Source organism: Sapajus apella, unplaced genomic scaffold (genome assembly GCF_009761245.1).
Source record: "Sapajus apella isolate SASKATOON/1434 unplaced genomic scaffold, GSC_monkey_1.0 scaffold90, whole genome shotgun sequence".
NCBI classification, from domain to species: Eukaryota; Metazoa; Chordata; class Mammalia; order Primates; family Cebidae; genus Sapajus; species Sapajus apella.
Window position 1 is genome coordinate 5,878,770 of NW_022437030.1, and position 19,928 is coordinate 5,898,697.

General features: G+C 41.9%; 1 protein-coding gene across 4 annotated transcripts in view; it reads right to left on the reverse strand.

Annotated features, from left to right (window-relative positions):
• The window catches only part of TOX3 (TOX high mobility group box family member 3), a 105,777-nt gene extending 86,432 nt beyond the window's left edge, over nt 1-19,345 (reverse strand). For 3 of the 4 annotated variants that reach the window (XM_032255717.1, XM_032255719.1, XM_032255716.1), the window contains exon 1: nt 18,838-19,085. In XM_032255717.1, the coding sequence (XP_032111608.1) occupies nt 18,838-18,924 (87 nt within the window). In that variant the 5' untranslated portion in view covers nt 18,925-19,085. Of the gene's footprint in view, nt 1-18,837 lie in introns of all 4 variants that reach the window. The other variant, XM_032255718.1, reaches the window with a different exon arrangement.
• Nucleotides 19,346-19,928: the final 583 nt, after the last annotated feature.

Genomic DNA, 19,928 nt, shown 5'->3' on the forward strand with positions numbered 1-19,928 from the left:
TCAAACACACAAAACAACGGACTTGAATGTGTTCCCACAATATTAGGAGAAATGGAACAAAAAATCAAAATCCTTGACATATTAATCCTATTTATTATTTTAATATCATTGTTGCACAGAACTGGTCATTAGTAGTGTTTTAACAATTCCTCCTAAAAAGCTTTGTGACTTAGTTCAAGCACCCAGAGACACTTCCCCTGTTGAAGGACAACTATTTCTTCTAATGAACAAAGGCTTTCTCTTCCCAATCCACTAGATCACACAGCTATATAAGTTTAAAACATAGTTTTGCTAACCCAGAGATGTTCTCCAACAGAAAGAAGGAGACAGAAAAAGACAACATTTGCCAGGTGCTGAAACAGGTGTAGATTATTTTACCTGGTACAGGAAGCCTCCTTCCCTGGTGACCATCTACTCCTCAGAATGAGTGCTGGCCTTCTTAGCTATTCTGGGGAACACAGCAATGGAGGCTCCTTTTAGCTCCATCAGGCCCTAGAGAAATAACTGCCCTATATTTGGATAAATGCCCTTTGTAACAAAGGAATAACTCATCCCAGTTAGCATATTTTAAACGGCAGAACCAGAAAGTTTTCCAAAATATTATTCTAGCTCAGTGGTTCTGAACCAGGGGACATTTGGCAATAACTAAAGATATATTTTGTTACCCTGACACAGAAAATCCATGTGCAGATAAATGCTTAGTAAGTACACAGGTTGCACATGTTGAATAGGGTATAATGGATTGGTAAAAGAAAATAATAATCATGAGCACCTAAGTGGCTGGGTTTTAGAGATCAATCAAGAATAATTTTTAATTTTCTTTTGTATTTGAAATGTAAATAGTTTTCTTTTTGATTAAAAAAATTTCTGTTAACTGCAAACAGTTAAAAACTTTAAAGTAGTAAATGAGTTTATAGAAAAAAAAAGATATATTTTGTTGTCATAACTAGGGGTGCTACTGGCATCTAGTGGGTAGAGGTCAAGGATGCTGCTAAACATCCTACAATAAACAGGAAAGTCCCCCAAAACAAAGAACTATTTTGCCCAAAACATCAACAGTGCTGAGATTAAGAAATCCTGCTTAAGTTATACATTAAACAGAGAACAATGGGGTCATCTGTCGGTGACCCCAGATAGTTCTGTTAAAATATTCTGAAGTAGGATTCTTCTACCATAGTCTATGTTCAGCAACTTATCCACATCTTAAAAAACTGACCTGATCTTCGGATGTTAATAATATCTTAGAATAATAATGATGATAATGGTAACATTAATGAAATGCTTGGTATACAGAGAGTTACAGTCCATATTTACAACTATCCTATGTTGCAAATGTTATTAATATCCTCTAGAAGGTAAGTGCATTTATCATATGCAATAACTCTACGGAGTATGTGGGTTTATAACCCCCTAGGAAGTGTGTGCTATGGGCAAGACTTGATCTGTTTTTTTCACTACCATCTGCCCAGCACCCAGCAGAGTGAAATCTCCATTTCAGAAATGATAATGCTGAGAGGCTCAGGAACATGCCAGAGATCACAGGGCCAATAAATGGTGGAACCCAGGTTCAAACTGGGCAGGCTGCCTGGTTCCCTAGACTCTCTCTCTCGCACCCTGCCAGCCAGCCAACTGCTTCATATGTGGAGTCACTGAAACCCATTAGACCTCTTGAGTCTAACCTTAGATAAGCAGAACCAACCTAAGGGGAATGAATTAGGCTGCTTTCCAAAGTTACCAAAAGTTTTCCAATATTCAAGAGTCTGATTAAACAAACCAGTGACCCTAAGACAATGGTGAAGTACATTTGTATTGCCATGAGCCACTTGAAAGCAATCTAAGAGGGTGGCTGGTTTTATAAGAGGTTAACTGCTTCTCTCAGTTTGATCAGGACTCATGTGGCACCAGGCACTGGGCAGGCTTCCTGAAGCTAAGACGGTGACTTTCTCAAAGGACAAATGCCCTGCATGAGTGCAGAAACTCTTTGCAACCGCTAGAGAGCTAATTCAGGGATCATGGGATTTACATGTGGACCAGACGACACTTGGCCACTGGTCCAATGGACCCCCAATGCCAAGTTAACCTCAGCACAGTCTTTGGGTAAAATCAAGAGCAATGCTGATTGTGTCAGGAGGAGAGCTTTCAGGAATTAATACTTTTTGAATGATAAGAGAGCTGAAACGTGAATTTAAAGGCTCAAAGAGTATACCAATTTTCCTGTTTTCATCATTTCAGTAGATTCTATAATTCTGGGGGGAAATATCCCTTAAGAAACAAATTCTAGCAAGTACTGTAAATTAAGAATTGTATCCACCTTTATAAAAAGCCTAAAAGAAGAAGAGATAAGAGCTTGTTTTTAGCTTTACAATATTGACATAGTAGACTTGATTTGTTTTTAAATGTGGAAATTTCCCTTTTAGAATGATAAGAATACTAGCCTGGACACTATACAAACATATTCATTGTACTGATAAGTACTTTAAGTATTTATTCATAGCCTGCTTTTCTCTGTACAAAGGAAGTGAGGTGACTTTTAAAAGCATATTTGATTTTTAAAAGATAAGTAATAGGTGAATCAAGGTAAGGAAAAAGTAAATTTGAGAAAATGATAAAGCCTATATGGCCAGCACAAAGGAATACATATCCTACTGGCCTAGGCAGCTACTAAATGGGTTTCCTGTTTGACTCCAAGCTTCTTGGCCATCAGTGCAAAGAAAGAACAAGAATAACAAGATTAATACCCAATAAAATAAAGCAAAGTGGATTTTTTTCAGTTCTTCTTGATATAGTAACCTAAGAAGATTCCCTGTAAATCATTATTAAAAAAGACACCATGAGGTATAATGGGCTATACACTGTAAACAGAATTTAAAATATATATCTTCAGGAAACTGTTACTTATGATCCTCTCAATACAAAGTACGCCTTAATCAGTGTGCAATTCAATAAAGCAGAGAGGGCCCATGAAGGCAACTGTGAAGTGGGGTGTACCAAAACATGCCATTGTGAGCTTTCAGCCCTCTCACAAGTCTGGCAGAAATCTCTCATCAAATTAGGCTATCTGGATGAACAGATACATGGTATCTTCTTCAGGCCATTCTCCTTAAATATTTTATTTCTTCCAACAGATTTTATTAATACAAACTGGGCAGCAGGGACTTCAAGAAGGACAAAAATCCTGGGTCAAAGCCCTTACATATGTTGGCAACATTTATCATCAGGAAAGTGTGCTAGGAGGTTGAATTCTAATGTATGGGTAGTGTTACAATGGAAATTTTAGTTTGCAACTGGAATCAAGCCATGAGTTTTGTCTGTTGTCAAACATATGTCTTAACTTAGGGTTGAACTGGCCTATTTAATTTAATTTAATTTAATTTTTATTTTATTTTTGAGGCAGAGTCTTGCTTTGTTGCCCAGGCTGGAATGCAGTGGCACAATCTCAGCCCACTGCAACCTCTGCCTCTTGGGTTCAAGCCATTCCCCTGCCTCAATCTCCCAAGTAGCTGGGATTACAGGTGCCTGCCACCACGCCCGGCTAATTTTTGTATTTGTAGTAGAGATGGGGTTTCACTATGTTGACCATGGTTGGCCAGGCTGGACTGGAACTCCTGGCCTTAGGTAATGTGCCCGCCTTGGCCTCCCAAAGTGTTGGGATTACAGGCATAAGCCACGATACCTGGCCCCTCTTTAAAAATATAGATAGATGATAGATAGATAGATAAATAGATAGATACCCTTCTCTTTTTCCTCTCTACAACTGGATAGTGTTTTTTGTCTTTCTCCCTTATATAGAATCTTCTAAATCACTCCCATCTATGGCACTCTTCTTGATCTTCTGTTATCACTCTTCTTCCTCATCTTACTAGTTTTTAACTTGGCTAGGCTTTCCTTAACTTGATTTCTGCCTTGGACTTCCACAAGCTTCATCCAAATAGGCATGTAGCTTTGAAAAACATGGAGGAAGGAAAATGTTGTCACCTGTGTCTTGTACCTGCTTAAAGCTCCATTGTTTTCAGTGTTTAAACTATCAAGAAATGCTCAGATGATTAAGGCTGTATAGTCAAAACTACAGTGCCTTTAGGAATCTAGGACTGAGACAAGACATAAAAAGAGGAACATATAATATATTATTTCACTCCATTGGCAATTAGAAATCTGTTAGGCCAAATCCAGGACTGGGGAGGATATTCAAAAAGTTACTAATGCAGACAGAGCAAGACTTTTATGCCAACGAGAAAGTTATTTATTATAAACAATGGGTTTTGAGTCACATGGACAATAGCTATTTTTAAAATAACAAATATATCCAGGAAAGGTGCAAAAATATAAAGGCAGGCAATTCTAGTTTGTGGCAATCCTGTTACCACTGCAATGACTGTCAATAGTATCCCTGAGCAGAACTCAAACATTTAAGAAAACTCACCAGCTGTTTTCCAAGGAATTTTATTTTTGCTTAAGTTGGTAGGTTTGATGCTAAATACAGAGGGTGTTCAATGTCAAGTAAGGACATAGCAATTTACCTTGCAGGCCAGTGCTCCCAGTGTCTGTTACACATATTGGATTAACTTAAGTGGTATAGAAAGAAACTTTTTTAAAAGTTTAACAGCTATGCATTTATTGTATGGTAATCTTTACACATTGCAAGCAATACAGGGTTGCCACATGCAAAGGTTATACAAATTAAAAAATGAGTCAATGTAAAAAATTCTAAAATAAATAATAGCAGTGATAGGTAGATATAGTAAAAATGAATGTGGCAAATCTGAGAATGCCTTGCTCTAAACAAAAGCAAGACATTGGAAGTGTTCCGAAGGAAAACGATAGCTTAGTCTGCTATCTTTTAGAAGATTAAACCAGAAGTAAAGCATAGATTCTATTGAAGCTGAGAAAAGACCACAAGTAGGGAGCGAGGCCTGGGCTAGGATCCTGACAGCAGAAAGAAAAGAAGAAGATTATCAGAAGGAAAAATAAAGAAGACATGAAGACTCCCTGTACTAAGGGAATAAAAGAAGCCAAGTGATCTAAATTAATTTTGAAGTTGCACACTTGGAAATGATTTTGGCACTGAAAAAAAATAGAAATTCAATGGGGAGTTTGGGGGCCAGTGGGGGAGACAGGTTGTCTTCTGGCTTATGTTGGATTTGAACTGGGAAGTGGTCACAGCCTGGAGAGAGCCACTATGCAGCAGATGAGAAATGTAGATCACACTAGAGATGAAGATTTGAGACCCTGGGGTAGACTGCAAAAATGGCCACAATTCTTCACACCTCCGTCTATCCATGCCCTTCTGTAATGTAACTTTGTGGTTCCTCCCTTCAAGAAATGAAACCTATGTCCTCTCTCCTAGAACCTGAGCTGAACCTGACTTGCTTTAGCCAGTAGAATGTGGTAGAAGGAACAGTGTGCCATTTTTGGGCCTGAACTCAAGGGTTCTTGTGTACTTTCCTGCTGTCTCAGAATACTGCCATCACGAACAAGTCCAGGCTGGTATGCTGGAGGTGAAAGATACATGCCAGAGAACTGAAGGATCCCAGCAGATAGCCAGCCAACCTCTTGAAGCAAACCCTCCCCGCCAATCTGCAGCAAACTGCAAACACATAAGCGAACCCAGAAGAGAAGAAGCACTGCCCTACTGAGCCCTGCCTAAATTGCCCATTTGCAGAATCACGAGCAAAATATGTGTTTTTTAAGTCACAAAGTTTAGAGGTGGTTTATCACATAGTGATAGACAACTGACACAAACAACACAGGTCTGCCTAAAAACTGAAAAACAAACAGAGACAAAAGAGTAAGAGGTCAAGCTTTAGGAGGATATTCTCAATCCCTGGGAAGAAGAGGGAAAGCCATAGACAAGAGGACAGGGCAACGGCGATCAGAAACATTCAAGTATATAATATCAGGGAACCAGGAATGTGGGGGCAGAGGACACAGGGGATAAAAGTGGGGGTAGGAGAAGTCAAGGACTCATCAGAGAAGTACAGCACTGGGCTTAATTGGCACAGCATCAGCCTAAAGAAGACACTGGTATTTTTGCATAAATTATTGAGGCTTGATCTGGCAAGGCAAAGCTCGCTGGAGAAGAATGAGAAGACAATGTCAGTAACGTAGCAAGGAATAGAAGTGATCTATGGAGTGTTAAGGGGGGCCTGGGTGGGAAAGATATGGGACGCTAGGTAAAGATTACTTTTTTGAAGAATCATTCGGAGAGATGCTGAAGATGAGGTCAGATCCTTTCTGTAGGACTTTACAGCCACAAGCGTGTCTGGGACCATCCATGCCAGCATCACTTGGGAACTTGTTAGCAATGCCCACTCTCACGCCCATCCTAGACCTACTACCTGTCTTTTATCCAGATCCCCATCTGCCATTCAAGTTTGAGAAGCTCTGCTCTAGCAAGTACAAAGACAAGGAACTGAAGAGCATTTAATGACATCTTGAGAAAGTCATTCTGTTTTGAATTCCCTTTCAAGCCCCCTGATAAAATAAGACGAATATCTTTGACATCTCTCTAACACTTGCAAATCTCCCTTTTCAATGAGTTCAACAGAGAGCAGACCCTTAGACAAGCCAGGTCTCCAGTGAGATTTGAAAAACAGTTGATACCCATTTCGTGTTTATTTTTAGGATTTTTCTTCTGTGCGTGGAAACCAGTCAGGTTTTCCATTTGCAGTAGTCTTAATTTCACATTATTTAAGAGGAAGAAAGAGGTAAATAAAAATATGAAGCATATAATGATATGGACGCAAATGAGAAGATAGCATAAGTTGTTACAAGTGAGGTAGCACTCAAAGTGAAGACTGAAAAATCTATAGTGGAAGTCAGAAGACATCTGGCACATTTGAAGGTAGAAGGGTAAGAGACAGGAAAGATGGGAGCTGTCTGCAGAACCGAGAATATTCAACAGGCAGGAAGGATTGTTGGAAGGATTTATCCCAGAGTAGAAGCTGCTCTCCCTGGACCTAGAAGAAAGAAAGAACTGTCCCTAAATGGGGGAGGATAACAAATGAGAGATCTGAGGCAGATAATATCAAATTCTTCATAAAGTAAAAGATTAGAGGTCCCATCTAAAAATGAGATTTGGTTTGACTGGGACTGGAAAAGAACAGGAAAGACTTGGAATATCCACTGTGGGCAATGCCCAACAGAATAAACATATAAAAAGAATTTGGCAGCAAAGGACAAGGGACAGTCAGGCAGCATTAATTTTTAGCAAAGAAAATTGACACAGTTTATCCCAAAGCTGAGAAATTAGACTCGAAGGCTGACACAAAAAAATACAACAGCAAAGAAAAGGGGACAGAGGAGCTTGGGTAGTGGCAAACATAGCTGACATGTCCTCATCGTCAAGGTGAAAGAGTCAAAGGCTGGCCAGGTGCAGTGGCTCACATCTATAATTCTAACACTTTGAGGGGACCAAGGCAAGAGGATCACTTGAGGACAGGAGTTTGAGACCAGTCTGGCCAACATAGTGAGGTCTGTCTCTACAAAAAAATTAAACCTTAGCTGGGCATAGGGTGTGCATTTGCAATCCCAGCTACTCAGGAAGCTAAAGTAGGAGGATTTCTTGAGCCCAGGAGTTTGAGGCTGCAGTGACTATGATCACACCACTGCACTTCAGCCTGGGCAACACAGCAAGATCCTGACTCAAAAAAAAAAAAAAAGTCAAGAGTTAATGAAAAAGGGCAGTGGATTGGACTGTGGGAACAAGACTCTCAGTGAATGTATGGATGTAAGGAGTGAGAAATAAGCTAGGCTTGATCAAAAAGGAAAAACATCAATTGTTTTAAAAAAAACTGGTTTTTAAAATGTCAACTAAAGATTAACTAATGCTCAAAAGTGTCACCAAAAGTTGGGACTTGAGGAATGGCGCTACAAAACTGAAGAAAAATTCTGAAAAGAGAAATTTGGGCCTGAAATACAGGTAATCAATTAAAATTAGGACATAATGATGTGTGGTTCTTGCAAAGAAGAACATAAATCACTGGGTATTTTAAGTGTGCCCAAAATAAAATCCCAAAACTGAAGAAAGGCCTGAAAAGACACAAATCTTATCACAGTGTATCTCTCTCACCAAAAGAGGATCCTCCAAGAAACACATGAAAACCAAAACTTTGAAGTTTAGGAAAAACAAGAACACTACAATGTATACATAAAATCTCAAACTTAGTTTCTCAGACCTCGCCCATCGCTCACTTACACACAACACACCTACTGAACTACCTGGTATCCCTTCCTCTCCACTCACTCCTTCTTCCACAGTAATTGGGTATTTCACTGGGCACATGGCCAGCCACAATATCAACTACATTCCTTGCGTACCCAGGGGTGGCCATATAATGCAGGCTAGCCGGTGAGATATAAGCAAAGTGACATGTGACAGCTTCTGGAAACCTCCGTTTACCCTTGATCCCCTTCAAACCCCTTCCTCCTTCTTGCTGATTGGACCATGGAGGTTGACTAGAGGTCAACCTTGAGCCATAAGGACAAAGGTCAGAGAATAGCTAGAGGCAGCTTGGCTCTTCAGTGTTTAAGAAGCCCCCATAATAGCCTTGGACTACTTCCCCCTAGATTTGGTTAGGAAAACAAGAAATGAATGTCAAAAAAAAAAAAAGAAAAGAAATGAATGTCTACTTCATCAAGTTTTTTTCTGTTACGTGTAAGTTGAACCCTAATATAACCTCTTTGCTATTAAGAGTCAGCGTCTTGCTGTGTTTTCCAGGCTGGAGTGCAGTGGGGTGTGTGTGTGTGTGTGTGTGTGTGTGTGTGTGTGTGTGTGTGTGTGTACATATATATGTATATATACACGTGTACATATATACATAGCTATATATGAATCTTCAATCATCTTCTCTTTCTTTCCTACTATTGCAAAGAAATGATCACCAATGCTTCATTTAAGGGCTCTCTTTTATCTACAGTCTTCGTTCCAACAGCAACCAATAACCCAATCCATCACTCAATAGTTCTCTAACTCTCTATCTCTAATCTCTTCTTCAAACATACTCAGACACTGTCTTGAAAATATCTTCTCATTAGCCCCACATCAAAATATCATCCTCTACCTATACACATGTACATGCATGTAAACACATATATATACAAATGTACCAACACACACATACACACACATAGTTTACTAGTACCTACTCAAATACAACCTAGGATCTTTCACCGGACATTCTAGTGTCTTCACAATTTGTTCTCAACCAACCACATCTCTCACCAGGAAAAGAGGAAATCTCATTTCCATAGAATATTCCAGGGGACCATCATGCATAGACCCCTTATGCTCACACAGCACCTTGCCTGGAATTCCCTCTCCCACTCTCCCTTCTCCAAAATCCTATTTTTCCTACTTTCCATTCCAAGCATGATAACCCATAAGCTTTTTCCTGACCATACCATCCTTTCCTGATCTTTATCCTAATCCACTCTGCTTGTAAGCACTTTACACCACCATGGGCTTTAGTCTGCAACATCTCTCGTATATACACATATTGACACGAACACATATCTCATGAATACATATATATACACCTGCACCCCAGCCAAACTGTAGGTCTCTTGAAGGCAGACCACACCCAATCTCAGTCCCAAAAAGAAGTACATTCCTAATATGAACAATGATTATATCTGCATTACATAAGCACAGGCTAATTTGGCTTCCACAAAGAATTATAATAAACATATGCAATGGCAATCCTCAGAAATCTTCAAAATCATCAAGCTTCACTTCACTTAGCAGTTTCAATGGACTTTGCTTTCCTATCCTATACGCACATTCTCTCATTGTGACATCAGCACTTTGTTATTCCTTAGAAGAATCACTGCTCCCTACTCCTTACTCCTGTGGCATCCAAGAAGATGACGGTGTCCAACTCCCCCACTGGCATGCCTATGTGGCTATAAGTCTGGGCATGGGACCCAAGTCTATCCAATGAGACTTGATCCAGAAAATTTGCTGAAACGAGCAAGAAAGAATCTCTCCCTCATGAGGATGCTGAGCTGTGAGAATGTAACTTGGAGCTGCTGCTGGACATCTTCCCACCACTTGAGTACAGCCTGGCTGATAAAAAAAAAAAAAAAAACAAACAGATGAAAGCAGAACTAATATAAGAAAGTCTGATAGCATCCCTTGAGACTCTAGACCCAGCTATGCCTGAAACAAAACTCACAATCCCTTTTCTATTTAACTCAGTTTGTCTGAAGTCTTTTTCTCACTTGCAACCGAAGCATTTTTACTAATACAATTGTTTTAACCACTTTTCCATTAAACTGTTTTATTAGAATTTTTAAATAAGTCAAATAATAAGGGTTGCGTCTCCCATTAAACATAAGTTGGCATCAATGAGCAGTACCATGGATCTACTGAGTATGTTTTTTAACTGTTCAATATTTCTAGATTTAGCTCATCCCCTTTTGCAAGAAGATCAACTTCCAACCAATCATACATATTTCATAAAAGTTTTCTAGTCAGGTCAGCATTTTGAACTTCTACTTCCAACACCTAGGAGATTTTTTAAAGAAGCTGTAGAATTTTTATTATTCTACAGTAAATCCCTTGCTCATTACAAATTAGCTGTAGAAATTGCTGGAAAAAAATCTCACAATATGGTACAGTTATACTACATCCATTTAAAATAAATTGAATTTTAAAACTCACTCTCATCACCATCTTTGACATAATTCTTCTGCATAAACAATTTAGTCAATGTAGATAAAGCTACATTAAATCTGCAACATTTGGACAAGGACCCAGCTTAAAACCTCACTCCCCCAAACGAATGAGCCTGTATCATTCAAATACGTATTTACAGTAAAAACTCAAATGTGTCTTCATATTAGCCCATTTGTCTATCTTCAAACTCTTCTTTTATAAACAAAGCAAAATTGAATTAAGATTAAAGATAGAATGTTAATCATACAAGAAGGGCCATTTTCCAGGGGCTGGCGTGTTTTACACAAGCATGGAACATATTTAAGAGAACATGGCCTCCCTGAGGAAGAGATTAAGGATACAAATCTAGGAAACAAAGAAAATAAAACGATCTACCTCAAAGGGAGATGATTAAACCTGTGAGAAGCTCATGCAGACCTTAAATAAAAGCCTCTACTCCTTATATTTTTAAACAGGGTTTTTTTTCTAGAGCATTAAATCCACCTTCAAAATATATTTGAATTTGTAAGCATCCTTAACAAAAATCCTTTCCTTTCTCATTAACCATACTCAAAACAAATTCTCTAAGATAGTTATGACACCATTAACACTTCACAAAATCCAATTTGAAATTGTACCTCTTAACCAAAAAAAAAGTTTTCATCCATAAATGCCTAATAAGGTTTTAAATTATGTTATTGCAAATTTTACATCATCCCCCCTTAATAAGCATTTAAGAATGTTTCCTTCCAAATAACTATTAAGAGAGAAACGATGTTTCATCATGCAAACACACACATAAATACACACTCCTTTTTTATGGCATTGTTTTAATGGTGCAGTAGGATTTCCAAATTCTCTGAGGTTCACATGTTACTTCCTAAATCACTGCCTCACTGACAGGGAAGCTGAACTGGCAATACCAGCCAGCCCTCAGGCCCAGGGATGTTGTCCTTGCGTTTCTTGTCTCCTTCCTCTTGAAGGACTCAAATTCATTTCCATTGCTTTACCACAAACAGAAAGACTCCAATGTTGATTGTTCAGCCCTGAACTCTGTCTTGAGTTCCAGTGCATGACTCTGGAAATATACCACTGAAATATCCAAAATGAGCTTGATCTGGTTATCTTTCCTCAAAACCAGCTTCTCCTCTGTCCACTCTGCTTCCACTCAAGGTCTTACCATTCGTTCATGCCCCCAAATTCAAACACCCTGTCATTTCTGCTTCCTCTTTCTGCCTTCCCAAGTCAGGAGGTTCTGTTGAGTGCTTTCTGTTCTTTTTCATCCAAATTCACATCTCCTTTACTCAAATCCTTTCCATACCTTACCTCAATGGGGTGATGGCATCCTACTCGGTCTCTCCTACTCTTGCTAAGGCCTACACCAATCTACTAAAAAGGTCAGATCCATCTTCACGAAGTACAATTCTAACGAAGCCACTGGTACCCTCAAAGTTTTTCAGGCCAGCACAGTAGCTCACGCCTGTAATCTCAGCACTTTGGGAGGTCAAAGGCAGGAGCATCACTGGAGGCCAGGAGTTCGAGACCAGCCCTGGCAAAATAGCAAGACCCTATCTCTGCAAAAAAAATGAAATGAAAAAGTTAGCCAAGCATGATGACACACACCTGTGGTCCCAGCTACTCAGGAGGTCTCATACTTTGAAAACTGAAACATATTTTGAAAACTGTGAACACATACATTCACTGACTTCATTTAAAATGACTAAAATTAATTTTCTTTAGCTAACTATACTCTACTGAGCACTGGGTCTTCATCAACAGCCCGGCATCTGGAGTGGTCAAATGAAGAGTTTGTGGGCCTCTAGTTAGGGGAAGCAGAACTGTTTTAACCATTAATCACTACAGACCACACACTTAGAACTGTAAGCTTCTCATGGTCCCACAAATCAAGGGTGCAGTAAGCCATGGTCACTGCACTCAAACCTGGGTGACACACCAAGACCCTGTCTCAAAACTATATATGTATATAGTTTTGAGACAAATATATATTCTTAATGCACTCAGTCGCAGGCACTGTTGGCTGTCTTTCCAACAGCCTTCTTCCTTGCTAACAGGGCATAATATTAATTAATTATGCTCATGTGGCAATGCCCAGCCTCAAGGGATGATATTGGATTGGTCTAAACTGATCACAGTAATCTTCCTCTTTGCCAGTGAGTGGCCTAGGGTTGGTACACAACCCATTTCTGACCAATAGATAAAAGAGAGGGTCTATTGGAAAACCTTTTCCTTCTTGCTAAGAGATGTACAGGAAGAGAAAGTACTCTTTTTCTACCACTCTCACCACCATCACCTTGCTTCTCATTTTATGTGTTTTCATGTGAGGATGTGATGCTCAGAGCTATAGCAGTCAACTTGTGGCCATGGGAAGACTGCTTAACCTCCAAACATAGCAGAATAAAAAGAAAACCAAAGGAGGTCTCTTAAAAACGTGATTGAACCATCCAAAACAGCCTGGCACTACCAACCTAAAGACTTCTTTGAAGGTAAACAAGTGTCTTTTATGGTTTATGCTACCGTTTGTTGAGTTTTCTGTTATCTGCAGCCCAAAACACTCTACTTGATCAACTTAGAAAGAGCAAACTCTTGACCTTACCATAGAAGGTCCTCTGCATCATGTGCTACTCAAAGTGGAGTCTACAGGCCCACAACCTTGGCATTACCTGGGATCCCAGCCCTAGGCCCATGAATCAGAATCTCTAAGGGTAAAATCCAAAAGTTGTGTTATAACAAGCTCCCAAGTGGTTCTTGTACATGGTAAAGCTTGAGAGACGCTGCTCTACAAAATGATCACAAATTACTTTTTACCATCTCAGCTACTACCCTACACAGCATGAGGTGCACTTGATCTGCAATTTGTCTAGTAACAGTAACCTTACTGGATTTGAGAATCATTTATTTCTCCTTTAATTTCTTCTCCTCTTAATCAAAGTCCTTAAACTTGAAGCCTCCCAGGACTTGAGAGGATTAAAAAGGTCGGAATATGAGACAGGCTGTGAAGCAGACCATGATGAACTGTGAGGTACAGGCACATCTGAAGGACACCTAGCAGATGTTGCCATACAAGGATATCAGTTCAGTGTTGCCAAATTTCTAAAGAAAAGCTGGAATCCAGATTTACGTGCAAAGCTTTTTAGACATAGATAACCAAGTTTTTTTTTTTTAATACTCTGCAGATTAAACAAATCTTCAAGTGGATTCACATCTAGCTGAGTTTGTGACATGAAGTAGAGATTCCTTGAAATATCAACACATGCTTTGAAAACTGTGACTGCTTACATTTACTGACTTCATTTAAAATGACTAAAATTCATTTTCTTTGGCTAACTATATGCTAGTCTCTACCGAGCACAGGGTCTTCATCAAAAGCCCAGAAAAGTTTGTGGTCCTCTAGTTAGGAACAGCGGGACTGTTTTATCCATTAATCCACACACTTAGAACTGCAAACTTCTTATGGGCCCACAACAATGTTTAAAATGTGAGAAAAAATAAACTGGCCACACAACACCAGAAAACTACAAAATTACAACTAATAGATGTGAAGCTAAATGTTTACAAAATATAAACGTAAGTCAACTGATTCATATCAATTCGGATATGGCATATCATATTAGATTAAATGCAGGATGTAGATACATCTTAATGTCTGATGGGGCGTGGCGGGGAGCTCAGATCAATAGTGCTTAGAGCTGCCAAGGTTCTAAAAAGGCCCTGAGTACCAATCTGAAGCCAACCATTCTGTGGTAAGTCTAGTCTTCTTTACAGGTGTCACAAATTTCTTTATCCAGTTCTACTCCATTCTATTCAACTGTCTACATAGTCGGACGTGGGAGTAGAATCGTCCACATTGTTGCACATAAACCATAAATGACTTATTAAAAAATTATGTTTGGATCCTCATCTACATATGAATTTACAACAGGAAGTGTAAGAATCAGCAAACAAGCATGTTTTGAGGGTCCCACATACTGATTTTTAATTATTTTTTGTTAATTGATTCCAACATTTAAAATTCATGATAATTCACATAAAAATCCAGATTATCATTCTCTTGAGAAAAGAACTGTGAAATGTGGAGATATTGGGCCCAAATGTTGGCATTGCAACAATCTACTGATGTGGACCAAGGCTACCCCTTTAAATGGGGTATGTTCTCCACTTGGCCACAAATCCTATCTCCATGTAGGCTAACTTGCTATTTCTAGAGACAATTGAGTTTATGATCCCTCATCTAAGGTTCTTAGAAAAACATTACTTCTTTTTTACAATAAGGTTTCAATATCTTACGAGAAGACCTGTCATGATAGGATGTAGGAATCTCTAAATCTAAGAAGAGCTTCAATCAAATTACCCTGTCAATATGTTCTCAATTTGAACCATGATTCCCAAGAAGGTAGACAAATGACAAAATATCCTTCAGTTTCTTTTGCCCTTCAAGCTAGCCAAGGCAGAAGCCCAATGAGGTAGGGTCAAAGCAATAATATAAGAATGTCTTAATTAAGCAGAGTAATCAATAAATAATATACATAATAATTACAAAGCAAAGTTTGGGACTGATAGAATAAAAACAACATAGCACCAATCTATGTAAAAGTGAGGAATCAGTAGCCATAATTCAAATGAAAAAGCCCCAAAAATATGCAGAAAAAGCTAGCAACTAGAGTTTAGTCCAAATTCATTAATAACCTACTTTATGATTTCACCTCACATCCACATTAAATACAGTATCTTATTTTGGGATGGCAGAATTCTGATAGTTACAGGTTGAGTATCCCTTATCTGAAATGCTTAGAAGTTTCAGATTTAGGGGTTCTTTGGATTTTGGAATATTTGCATTATACTTACCAGTTCAGCATCCCTAACCCAAAAATCTGAAATCCAAAATGTTCCAATGAGCATTTTCTTTGTCACGTCAGTGCTCATAAATGTTTTGGATTTTGGAGTATGTTGGATTTCAGATTTTCAGATTAGGGATACTGAAATTATATTCGTGAATTGATATTCTGTGTATTATTGTCTTACTGGTGAAAAGACAAATTGAACCCAGGAAAGAAAAATTACAAATATATAGTCAAAGAGTCACCAATTCACTTGAGAAACATAATGAGGTTTTTTTTTTTTCTTAATATACAGGGTTTAATTTGTTAGCCACACCAGAAAAATAAATGTTCAGTCAACTTTTTACTTGAAATTAAAATGGAAATTAGCCCTTAGGAAACAGTCATGACTTTAAGTTTATACATCAGTGGCTGGTTCATGAATTATTAACTGATTTTAATGATCCTGGCTATATTTTATTTGAAGTTATTCTCCTACTTGCAATGACTTTTGAACCCAGAAAACTCTTTCATCCATTCTCCATAGACACAGTACACTTTCATGAGCACTGACTTTTGTAAAGGATCCATACACTCACAGAATGTAAAGATAATACACATGCATATAATTTATACAAAGGACTCTGGTCATTTGTTAAAGACAGAAATGAATGAAACCCTATTATTCACGGTTTGTAAATAAATTTAAAGATAAGCTCTAACTTTCACTTGTTAAGCCTAGAGCCAAGAGTTCTGTGTTTCTTCTAAAGTTTCCCAGATGGTCATTAAAACAAGAGAGGGCAGAAACATACTTTCTTTGAAATCCATCATTTCCCATCCAGAAAGATAATACATGTCATCAAAAGTTAAATCTTTAGAGATTACTTAATAATTTAGGTATTTTCAAATAAGATAAATGCATGTCTTTATGTGCTAGTTTTTGCATTTTCAATATAAACCTATATTGAACACCACCACTTCAGACACACAAATTAGCTGTGAAACCAAATGCTATAAACATTTAATTAGCACTTGCTCCTTTATACCCATAAAATTAATACTTCCTCTTCCACTATATTCTCTGTATTAAGAGAAAAGTAATGGGAAATAAAATTTTTTCACTTCTGAAATTAAGAGTAGCAAAATATAGTATTGTGGCTCAGTTTAAAGACAGTTATATTTTTACCTGCAAGGAAGTAAATGCAAACATCCCTTAGAATAAGTATAATTTGACTCCTACCAATATTAAGCGCTGTGTCTAACTTTCATAACTTGGGTACACAGAGCACTGATGACGATCAGATTGCTAAATTACCAAGACAGCAAATTATTTCAGGCAAATAGCTGCATGAGGAAAACACGACAGTAAACCAACTTGCATCCACACTCCTGAAGCTGAACAAGCACCTCGGTAAATAATGTCTGTTTCCAAGCTTTATATACCCTCCCTGAAATAAATGTTCTGAGCTTAAATAGAATAAAAAAGCCTTTCTCAGAAAATAAAAAGAGACACACACAAAACACCCCCAATTTCCTCTGGTCCCTTGAAGTACCCTTGGGATTCCAGTGAACAGAGATTTGCCACGCATTGCAGTGACTGGATTTGTACAATAGGTTTCTATTTTGGTGTCATTCGAGTGTTGCCGATCTTAAATCAGAGAAAGAAGGAGTTACATTAGGCAAGGTAATGGCTTCCAAAAATAAGGGCATGCCCAGTTTATGTAAGACTTGCATCCACATACTAAGTTGTAAGGAGATAAATAATACCCCACTGGAACAATTAGGTGGATTCTCAGAAACACTACATACTTAATTAGGCTGCCTAAGTCCCTGACTGAGCATACATGGGGGACTTTTTAAAGCATTTAATAACCTGAGTAAATCCAAAATCAGAGGCCACAAACTAATCCTTAACTCTGGCTCCAGCGATCGGCCTTTTCTGGCTTCTCTTTAAACGCTTAGCATAGCCCTTGGAATTCGGAGAGCAGGAACGCTCCAACCACCAAAGAGTTAAATCACACGGGATAAAGTCCCCTCGATCTATACTTGTTGGGAGGCCCCTCTGTGCCAGACGCGGAGCTGGTCGATGATGACACGGGAGGGCGAGCAAGAGAGAGCCTAATGGTCTTTTACAAACTTCAGCACTGGAGTTGGGAACGGAGTATAAACAAATAGAAAGCAACACGAGCCTCCATCAGCCACGGGGCACAGCAAACTGTTCCTCACTCTAGATGCAATTCCTCTTCTTCCTGTTATTTATTCATTAGTTTTGTTTAGCACCTTTCTTTCAGCAGGCTCCTTCTTTCCTCCTGTTATCCAAGCAATCATAAACAAACTACGATTTGAAAGAAAACGGGAGGGAGGAGGGAGGAGCAGGGGGAAGGGGAAAGAAACCACATTCAAAAGGCACAGGCCTTCTAGAACCCGGCTGTTTCTCCGAATCTCACCCTCAGGGTGATGTTTTCGGCAAATTCGGCGCTGGGGGTTTCAGGAAGGACAGAGGACGCCGAGGGGTGGGGGGAGTTCCGCGCAGCCTGCGACTCCCACCCGCCTCTCTGCTCCAAGCGGCGCCTGCTTCCCTTCTGAGGTCCGCCTCACCACCTAGAACGCTGGGTCCCAGAAGTTGGTGCGCGGGAAGGTGGAGAAGGTGGGGTGACCCCAGGGTGTGGTGTGGAGGTCTCTAATCCCGATATCCCCGAAATGCAAAACTTACCCCCCAAAAAATAATGAGAGGAGAGAAGCCACCTAAGCAGGTAGGGCCAGGGACCCCGTTTCCGAGGTCCCAAACGCCCTAGCGAAAGGGCAGCAAAGGCCACCTGCGTGGTCCCACCACTTCCCCCCACTTCCCTGTCCAAGGCATACTCAAAAGTTTGTTCCTTTCCGTCCTTAAGCGGCACGGAGGCCGGCTTGCGAGTAGGTGGGGGAGGTAAGAAGGACTGGGGGTGGGGGAGGGCAAGATCGTCGGACCAGGAGATCAGGGACCCCTGCGTTGCCCCCCCCATTCACTCCAGGGGAGCTGCGATCGTGTTTACTAATAAAAGCAACAAAGAATCACACGCGACCCCCTCGTTCAGTCCTCGGGCTGCTCTTCGCTTCTTTGGGGCAGTAAAGGAGAGTCTGGCTGGGAGGTGGGAGGGGGCAGAGGGGCCGAGGGGGACGCAGGCTGGGGGACAAAAATCGGAGAGAGTTGGACAGAGACGAAGGCGCAAAGGTAAAGGAGTAGGCAGGGGAGGAAAGAGGCGGAAGAAAAGTGCAGCAGGCGGTGAGCCCGAGCGCGGGGCTCGCCCGGGATGGGGAGGTGGCCCCGGCCCCGCCGCCCCCCGGCCCGGCCCGGCCCGGCCCGGTCACCTTGCTGTAGCCGTAGTACCCCAGGCACTGCGCGAAGTCCAGGCTGGCAGGGTCCCCGGCCGCCGCGGGGTAGAACCTCACATCCATGCCGGAGCCGGGCCCGGGGCCGGGGGCCGAGGCTGGGGTTCGCCGGGGCCGGGACCCGCCTCTTCGCCGCCGCTAGATCCACCGTCGGGGGCGCCTGGGGGCGGCGCGCGGGACTCGCGGCCGGAGCGGTGCCGCGACCGGAGCCCGGGAGCCGCGGCCGCCGCACACAAAGGCGCGGCCACGCGAGCCGCGGGAGAGCGGGAGGCGGCCCGGGGGACGCGCCCCGCCGGGGCACCGAGGCAGCGCTGCGCGCGGGCCGGGCGCCGGGGGCGCAGGGCGGGACGCGGGGGCCCGGGGCGGCGCGGAGAGTTCAGGTGCGCTGGGCGAGGCTGGGACGACGGCGAAGGCGGCGGCAGCTGGCCCCGCTCCTCCTCCTCCTCCCCGGGCGGACTGAGGAGACGAGCGGCGGAGACAAGGGGCCCGGCCCCACCCCTCCTTCTCCCCCTCCTGCCTCCGCCGCCGGTCCCCTCCCCGCGCCGCCGCCGCTCCGCCCCTCCCACCGCGGGCAGCTGGCGCGCCGCCCGCCCCGCCGGTGCGCTCCTCCGCCCGGACCGCCTCCGGGCGCGCCCACCCCGCCCCGCCGGCCCCATCACCCGCGCGGCGGCCGCCCCCTCTCCGGGGCCCCTCTTCTCCCCACCTCGCCCCCCTTCCCGCTCCGGTTCTCTTTGTCCCCGCTGCCTCGGAGCGCTCGTCTCTCCCCTCCTTTCCTCGGCCGAAGCGGACGCTGACCCTGCGTCCCGCGTGTCCCACCCTACTCCTGCGCGACCACCGCTTCCCCGGGCCCCGGCATCCCCACGCCGTCTGCTACCTTCCTGTCGCTTTCCTTCCCACGCCCCCCTTCCTTCCTCGTGGGTGCCTGTCCCCGGGCCCCTCTCCTCAACCCTGCCTTGCCCCTCGAATGTCCCCTGCGTGGACACACCTAACCCAGACGCCAACCTGCACGAGTGTCTCCCGGTAGCCGGGAGCTGGGACCCCAAGTTCACCTGTGGGATTTCCCAGAAGGG